At 33.6% G+C, this 9,518-nt stretch overlaps 1 protein-coding gene across 2 annotated transcripts in view; it reads left to right on the top strand.

The window, feature by feature from the left end:
• slc26a5 (solute carrier family 26 member 5) overlaps positions 1–8,545 on the top strand; it is a 30,204-nt gene extending 21,659 nt beyond the window's left edge. For both annotated transcript variants that reach the window (XM_022671730.2, XM_049473093.1), the window contains 4 exons: positions 1,022–1,153; positions 2,814–3,026; positions 4,706–4,760; positions 5,850–8,545. In XM_022671730.2, coding sequence (XP_022527451.2) covers positions 1,022–1,153; positions 2,814–3,026; positions 4,706–4,760; positions 5,850–5,989 — 540 coding nt within the window. In that variant the 3' untranslated portion in view covers positions 5,990–8,545. The remainder of the gene's footprint in view (positions 1–1,021; positions 1,154–2,813; positions 3,027–4,705; positions 4,761–5,849) is intronic.
• The last annotated feature ends 973 nt before the right edge of the window (positions 8,546–9,518 follow it).

The following is a 9,518-nucleotide window of genomic DNA, read 5'->3' on the forward strand; positions in this document are numbered from 1 at the left end:
TTTTTTAATGGACTGTTTTAGGGGTGTGTCCAAAATGACCGGATTCCAGCTTTGCTCATGAATATTCATACATGCAAACAGCATGCAAATATCTCTCCTCTGATTGGCTAGGAGCACTGCGACGCCCCTCCACCGCTCTGCCGCTCACTGCCTCCCACCTCCTAACTGATGAGCGGTGATGTTGCGTCGCTTCAGCTCCGCCTCTGGGAGTTTCTCGAGCCAAGGTGGGCTGGTCTGTGAGTTTCTGCCTACGTAGGCAGAAAGATAATTCAAAATTCACCCGTTTTTCGGAGGGGGGGAGGGGGGATTTCTTTGCTTAGCTCCTGCAGACAATGGGGGCTGCAAAACAGTTTAATGTGCAGGTGTACACATTCAACTCGGAGAGACCTACTGTATTCCACAAAAAAACAAGAAAAATCGGATTTTCGCGGAAGGTGAGCTTTAAAATGTTATTTTTAAATCTCGTCTCGTCTTGTTCTCATAAACCCATTTTGTCTCGTCTCATCTCTTGATATTAGTGTCTCGTCACACCATTATCATCAACTGATCCGGATCATAGAAACTTTCACAACTACGGGTGTAAAAACGCTTTTTCATACTCTAATTCAGAAATCCTAACCACCAAGCTGAGAGTGTCCTTTATCTAATTTATCATGCATTCTTTATTCCAGTGCCCCACGTTGGCTTTATCTCCCCTCAAACATACAATTACTGTATATACTAGTATTTTAAATGACACCACTAATATAAATATAATTGCAGTTTACATTTCTTACATTCATGCTTTAATTTATATTTAAATATCATCTATAAAGACTTGCGTCTTAAGAAGAACAAAACATTTTTTAATAATTTGACACCATTAATAAATGTATAATATATTAAAAAAACTATGGAACCAAGGAATTAACTAGCAAAAAAAATCCGCAAATATTTTAGATATCTTTCTTAGATTTTTCTTCAGCATTTTGAAGTTATATGTTAATTCTTATTCTCAGTGGTGTGAATTTTGTCATTTCAGACAGGTATTGATCCAACGCGGCTGCTGGCTGAGAGAAAGTCTCAACAGAAACACGCGAAAACAAAGAAGGAGGAGAAGAAAAACTTGAAGGACAGCAGTTCTCCACAGAAGAGGAATGCAGTTGCCAAACTGGTATGAATATTATCTTATCTGAGTATATGTTACTCCTAAACACATGGAGGAACTCAAGTTGTAGCTGCTTGTTAATGCTGTATAGTGCAGGACTAGGCTTTGAATTTATTATTGAAAAAATACATATTTTGTAGATGTATTACACACAGTTTTTTTAAGTGTTATTTTTTTGTTGTTGATTATGACTTACAGCCAATGAAAACCCTCAGAAAATGTATTATATAAATATGATATAAGAACAACTGATACGTTTGGTAGTGTGGGTAGTGTGCCAAGTCCTGCTGGAAAATGAAATCTACATCTCCATAAAAGTTGTTATCAGCAGAGGGAAGCTGTAAGATATGAAGTGCTGTAAGATTTTGTGGGAAAACAAAACTGCACTGACTTTAGACTTGATAATAAAACGCAGTGGATCAACACCAGCAGATGACAGACATGGCTCTCCAAACCATCACTGATTGGTGGAAACGTCACACTAGACCTCGAGCAGTTTGGACTGTGTGTCTCTCCACTCTTCCTCCAGACTCTGGTCTCTTATTTTTTAAATGATTTTAATGAAAATTAACTGATGATTAGTGATGGTTTAGAGAGATGAGGATTTCATTTTCCAGCAGGATTTGGCACACGGCCCACATTGCTTCAAAATATTTAATATTCCTTATTTAATATTAATATTTTTTTAGACACTGATTTTTTTTTTTTAATTAGCTGTAAGCTTCATAATCATCAAAAATTAAAGACATATAAATGCTTAAAATAGATCACTCTATATAATATGAGTTTCACATTTGTTTTCAACTGAATTACTGAAATAAAGTAACTTTTCACTGATATTCTATTGTTTTATAGAGGCACTAGTATATTATACTCCTAAACACATGGAGTCTGTAGCTGTTTGTTAATGCTGTATGGTGCAGAACTAGGCTTTGAATGGGAATTTATTATTAAGAAAATATATATTATATAGATGTATAGAGTGATCTATTTTAAGTGTTTATTTCTTTTATTGTTGATGATTATGAAGCTTAGAGCCAATGAACCCCCCCCAAAAAAATCTGTCTCTCAGAAAATGTATTAAATAAATCTGATATAAGAACAATTGGTACTTTTTGGAGCAGTGTGGGCAGTGTGCCAAATCCTGCTGGAAAATGAAATCTGCATCTGCATAGAAGTTTTTTTTTTTTTTTTTTTGCCCACACTGCTCCAAAAGTAATTAATTGATCTTATATAATATTATTATTTATTTTTTTTACACTGATTTTTATTGGCTGTACACCATAGTCATCAACAAAAAATAAATAAATGCTTAAAATAAATCACTCTTTATAATATGACTGATATTACTGAAATTAAAGTAATTTTTCAATGATATTCTAATTTTTTTAGATGCACTAGTATATCATACTCCTGAACACATGGAGTCTGTGGGGAATAGACTGTACTGAGGGTGGGGAACTCGTGTTGGAGCTGCGTGGCTTTCTAAAGATCAGCTCTTAACTCTGTTGGATAGAGTTACCAGCTATGTGGTCCCATATTTTCAGGCATCTGCGTTTGGCACATGCTGTGATTTAGAGCTTGGAGCAGATAGTGAGATAGCCTGGATTCATGTGCAGATACTGACTCTTCTATCTCGTAAAGATCTCCCTCACTTTGTTGGCAGGATATGGAGCTGGGCGTGGCTCATGAGGTTCTGGACGAATCTGAGAAGCAGGTGGAACTTCATGGTAATGGGCAACTTCCTGAAGCTCAGTCTGAAATTTGCGACTCTGAGAAGGTCCTGTTTCTACAGCCGCTCTGTCCTGTTCATTCCATTATCCTGGACTTCACCCCCGTGAACTTCATGGACTCTGTAGGAATCAAGGCCATCAAAGCTGTGAGTAAATAGTTGCAACATATCGTCACCGTCCAATGAAAAACAAGCATCTCCAAAACAGCAACTTTACAGGACAAGACAGGAAATAACGACACCACTTACAAAAAAAAAAATAAGACCACCTTTATAAAGGCTTTATGACTGGTTATTAAATAGGTAATACTTTAAAACCCATTAATAAGCAGTCAATAAATATATACCAACACATAAAAATAAAAAGAACATTTCTGCTCGTCTGCAGTTTGATAAAGATGACGTGAGCAAGCTTGAAGACTATTGGAAGAAAGTTTATGGGCTGCTGAGATCAAAAATTGAACTTTTTGGATTGAATAAAAGCGTTATGTTTGGAAAAAGGAAAACACTGCATTCCAGCATAAGAGCCTTATAAAACATGGTGGTGGTAGTATCATTTAGGCCAGGACTGCTACCAGTTACCAAAAAGTACCATTAAAGGTCTGGCAGTGTCCTTGCGCTCTGTACGGAGCTGTTTTGAGCTGATTGGTTTGGTGTCACTTGTTAATACTCTTATTTTAGAAGTTCGATTAAGGATATTGGGTGATTTACACATTTACACCATTACTCTGTGAGGCTCAGTGATAACAACACTGGCACTGGCTCAGCCAATCGTTTCAACAGGCCAGTGTCAGATTGCACTCCAGAGTACCGTGGTGTATTTTGGGCACCGAAAACGAAGAGCATGAACCTGTGCTCAGTCTTTCTTTTCAGGATCTGTCCTGTACTTGTTAAAGCTGTGGACAGTATTTATTTTAAAATCATATATATATATATATATATATATATATATATATATATATATATATATATAATATATATGAACTTTTTTCTGTCCAGTCATTCATTAGGAGCCTCATTTATAAAACTCTGCATAGCTTCTGTAGTGAAAGTGTGCGTGCACACACAAAAAAAACAAGAATTGGTGTATACCCCCCCCAAAAAATCAGTTTTAAAAAGAGTGCACCTATGTAAGAAACTCTTAGTTGACTGCATGTTCAAAGAATTAATATTTATGACAAAAATCTCTCCTGTTACTGGCACTCATTCCTGTTACTTTTTATGTTTTGAGTAACAGGAATGAAAGTAACAGGAATGAGTTTTTAGCACAGAATGAGCAAAAACATGAAAAATAACACTGAGCACATTCTAATGATTTTCCCAAAATGTGCATTATAAAAATAGAGTTCGGCTTTCAATTACTTTGCTTTTTCAGGTGTTGTGCTGAATTCTAGCGCTCTGTCAGAATCCGACTCCCCTTCATGTTCACACAGCGCCCCCTGCAGCAGAATAAGATATAAGATTCTCCTTTAGATTTCTTTTATTTCTGTTTATAAATATAAATAAGGGTTAATCTTGTGCGACGCGCTGGGGAGACAGATTCCTTAGGTTTGAAGAACCCTCTGGTTCCTTGGCTCCAGATCGTGGTTCACTCCCTCTTTCACACCTGATACTTTGCTTTAGACCCAAACTTTTATACTCTGTACAGCTGCTATCAGTTCTCGAGCAGCGTGAATGCGCTGTGATTATTATTTATTACTGTGTGGGGTGGTCCTTATTCCATCTAGAGTAATACAGGTACTGTAATCATGATGTTTATTATAAATATGCTTCTGTTTGTTTGATTGTGGCTGATCTGTGATTTTTTAATTCTGTTTATTCCGCAGGTTATTAAGGAGTATGCAGCTGTAGACGTGAGGGTGGTCCTTGCTGGCTGTAACAGTGAGTGTTTATATTTTTATTCTATATATTTTCTTGGCATGTGTAAATCATCCAATATCCTCAAAACTAGGGCTGCACGATAAAGCAATAATACACAGAAATAAAGGTTACTCTACTGTTACAGTAGCACGAATCTCAAGTGTATTATTGTGATTATACCACAGTTCCATTATTACTGTTTATTAAAAAAAATTAAAGAATTAAAGAGGAGGAGAAAATAGGACCTGTTTGGTTATAAAACTCCAATAGTTAAAGTTATAGTTTAATTGCTGCTCTGTTTGTAGCTGTGCTGTTTGGTTTGTAAGCGCTGCATAAGCGTTGTACGCGTTGCTAGGTTACCTGTATGTAGTGTAGTAATACATGCTTCAGTTACAGTGCATTACCGGCTGATAACGTCACTCATAGAACGCCTCTCAGCCAATCACATTACATTACAAAACATTTTAAAATAATGGAAAAATACTGAATTTAAGGCGTATCCAAACCTTTGACATTCATTTTTTATTTATTTAATTACATTTAAATATCCAGTATAAAACTGAAACTAAAAAAAAAAGTAAAAAGTGCAATTAATCTCAGTTAATCACGGAATTTTGATAGAATTAATCTGATTAAATTTTTTAAGCGATTGACACCACCAGTGTCATAGTAATATATATATATATATATATATATATATATATATATATATATATATATATATATATATATACACACACACACACACACACAGTGGCTTAAAAAGTTTTGCCCCCTTACAGATTTTTTTTATTTTTATTTTTGTCATACTTATTTTATACTTAGACAAATATAAAAGACAAATATAACCTGAGTAAATACAAAAAAAACACTTATGTATATACAGGTCCTTTAAAGGTACACAAAATTTGTACAGTATGTACTGTGCAGAGATTTAGGTTTCAAAACACAGTATAGTTTAAAATATATGTAGATATATAAGTGGATCATGGTAATGATTGTTCAGTATCAGATGCAACTAAACCTAATTTTTTTTAAAACGAATGAATCTCTTTTGATCTTGTTTTGATCTTTTGATCTGTGTGTAACTTTGTGTCTTGTCCTGAACAGGAACTCTGCTGTCTGACCTCAGGAAAATGCAATTCTTCAGTGGACCCGTGACCACAGATATCATCTTCCCAACTATTCACGATGCTGTTCTGTACTGCCAACACAAGAGGGCCCTCCTTCTCTCCCCCGAGGTCCAATGAGAACACAGGAAATGCCAGCCCTGAGATAGTGAGGCTATGTGGTGAGAGTATGTCATCGTGCAGGAAAGGAAAGATCACTAGATCTAGTTTTGCTCTGATAAGTGTTGCAGTTGCTGCCCTTTGCCTGTGTGTGTTATTTTTATTTTTATTTCTTATAAGGACTTTAAAAGGGCAGCCTCAGAAATAAAAAGAATAAAGAGGGACCTTAAGGATGAATAAAATAAATATATTTTCTAAAGTGTCATTATCTAAACAGTGTTACGGCTGTTTAAACTTATTTAAAGTGGTTTCTGCAACTAAAGAACGTCCTCTACAGACAGAAATCCAAGAAATATAGAATATTGTGTAGAAAAAAAACGAAGTATTGTAGAAGTATTGTGGATGCTGCAGAGAGATGCAGACAGAGAAACGTCCAGGTTTTTCAGGTACGCTGCCTCCACCAGGCCTCAGCACTGACGCAGTGACAGAACTGACACGTGGGTGTGGAGTAGATATCAAATCATATTTATGGATTTCTGTAGCATTCCTCAGCATTTTTGATTTATTTTTGTACTGAGCACAAAATAATCTCTGTTTCTGCCTAAAATTTTATATCTAACATTTAGTTACACAGTGTGCAGACTCTCAATTAATTCCCTGAAGTGCAATTAATAAAAAACAGTCTATATCTGAGGAATTTAGAAAAAAAAAATCATATTGACAAAAAACTGCTGATTTATTTTAACTTAGATAAATACAGCTCTGGAAAAAAAAATCTGAGACCTCAGTTTCTCTGATTTTACTATTTATAGGTTTATATTTGAGTAAAATGAACATTGTTGTTTTATTCTATAAACTACAGACAACATTTCAAATATCCCAAATTCCAAATAAAAATATTCTCATTTAAAGCATTTATTTGCAAAAAATGAGAAATGACTGAAATAACAAACAACTAAGTTTTAAGAGTTCAGAAATCAATATTCGGTGAAATAATCCTGGTTTTTAATCACAATTTTAATTTTCATGCATCTTGGCATCATGTTCTCCTCCACCAGTCTTACACACTGCTTTTGGATAACTTTATGCTGCTTTACTCCTGGTGTAAAAATTCAAGCAGTTCAGTTTGGTGGTTTGATGGTTTGTGATCATCCATCTTCCTCTTGATTATATTCCAGAGGTTTTTAATTTGGTAAAATCAAAGAAACTCATCATTTTTAAGTGCTCTCTTATTTTGTTTCCAGAGCTGTATTTACATGTAATAGGATGAACAGAAAATTACTTTAAATGAATTTTAAATCAAGGGTCTATATCCTGTTCTTTTTCTGCTTTTCTGTGCTTTTCTGGCAATGCACTATATTTATTCATCAAGGTCAAATATCCATCATGAAAACTGAGATTATAGATAGTAGATATAGACTGTTACAGTGATTTATAAATGTTGGTAATGGGAACTTCTCATTATTGCCTATTTATTATTTATAGAACTGAAGCGTTGCACAAAAACGAAGGAAGAAATTTGTGTTTGGTAGAATTTATTATTTCTTTGTTCTAACTTTAGTTTTATTTTCTTGACTATAAATCATATAGTGCTGGAAAGTTTGTTAATGTCTCTTTTAACTAGATCCACAACTTCTTATGAAGATGCGGATTTCATTTTCCAGCAGGATTTGGCACACTGCCCACACTGCTCCAAAAGTACCAAGGAGTCTTATAAAATAATCGAATTTTCTGGAAACAATGATTTTTGGACATAATCATCAACAATTAAATAAATAAACGCTTAAAATAGATCACTTTGTGTGTTTAATACATCTATATGGTAAATGAGTTTCACATTTTGAACTAAATTACTAAAAATAAAGAAACTAAAGTAACTCAATGATATTCTAATTCTAATTTGAGATGCACTAGTTGTTACAATAAAGTCAAAATCAACCACACAAATTTCTGTACTTACTTTTTATGCTGTTAACCTAGATGTCATGCATGTGATACAGCCTCGTGACACAGTTTTAAACGCAGTACGATTTTATATTTTATATATTGAAGGCCATAACCTCAATATATAACCTCTCTCTCTCTCTCTCAAAATGTTCTGTATAAAGTAGGTCATGAGAGTTTAAAGGCCTTTTCTACTGGATCATATTATGGCACTGTAATCCAAATGCTGATTTTTATTTTCTACATTTTCTTTGAAATATTAAAATTGAAGTTAGTTATTTTTGTACACAGCGCAGTAAAGTCTTTACTATTTATCAAATGCAGTTATTTAAAAAGCTTCAACATCGTAAGATCATTAACATTCTTCATCTTTATCATAATAATTCATCACCAACTGAAGGCCAAACCAGTGTGATTTGGTGCTCGTTTGGTGGTGAACAGTCTTCACTGCTGTCTCTGTGCATTTGAGAGAAATCTCAAGGTGAAGATCATCATTTTAAGCATCTTTTTTTATTCTGAAAGGTTCGAGCTCGTTTCTTCTGCTTATAAATCTTTGAAAAAACCTAAAGCCACAAAAAGAAGTGGCAGATATTTTGTGAATTTTATTTTGTTTTAATAAAAGCTAACAAAGAATTGTGTTGTCTTCATCTTTTTTAGATATGTTCTTAATTTAACTTGAAAAATGCTGTTTTTAAATAAAAAAATTGTGATTTATATTTCACTAATTTAATCTTAATATGATTTAGAATTATGTTTTAAAAGTCATTACTCTGTAGGTAGAATAGAGTATAGATACTAGAGTTTAATAAAATACTTCTGTAGAAGTTGAAAAAGTATTAACTCAAGCTTTTTACTCTTTAAGTAAAAGTGTTTTAAAAAAGTACTGCTTTCAAAACTTTTAAACTACTTAAAGTATAAAAGTAAAAGTAATGTAAGAGGAAAAAATAAAGCCATTAAGAACAAAAGCTTAGGCCACGCCCACAGAGCCCTTTTTTCTACATTATCACTGCTGTTTCTGTGCATTTGAGAGAAATCTCAAGGTAAAGATCATCATTTTAAGGATCTTTTTTTTCTGAAAGGTTCGAGCTCGTTTCTTCTGCTCATAAATCTAAAAAACCTAAAGCCATTTTGTTTTGTTTAACAAAAGCTAACAAAGAATCGTGTTGTCTAGAAATGCTGTTAGCACATTATCATTAAACAGCTCAACACGCTTATAATAATACTAATAGTATTAATAATAATAATAACTACCAAAACTGATTTAACACAGGCAAAGGTGTGAAAACTATCTATATTCATTACTCTTTAGGTATAAGTATAGATACTTAAGTTTAAAAAGAAATACAACTTTTTTAAAAGTTGAAGCATCAACTCAAGCTTTTTACTCTTTAAGTAAAAGTATAGTAAAAGTACTTAAAAGTTTAAAACTACTTGAAGTATAGAAGTAAAAGTAATGGTAAGAGAAAAAAATAAAGCTATTAAGAACAAAATCCTATAGTGCACTACACCCCCCCCTCCCCAAAACACATTTTTCTAAAAGCTATAATACCTATAATGTTAAAATATTAAAATGTAAATGTTGATAATATAATATGGGATTTTGCAC

This window comes from Astyanax mexicanus, chromosome 2 (assembly GCF_023375975.1).
Source record: "Astyanax mexicanus isolate ESR-SI-001 chromosome 2, AstMex3_surface, whole genome shotgun sequence".
NCBI classification, from domain to species: Eukaryota; Metazoa; Chordata; class Actinopteri; order Characiformes; family Acestrorhamphidae; genus Astyanax; species Astyanax mexicanus.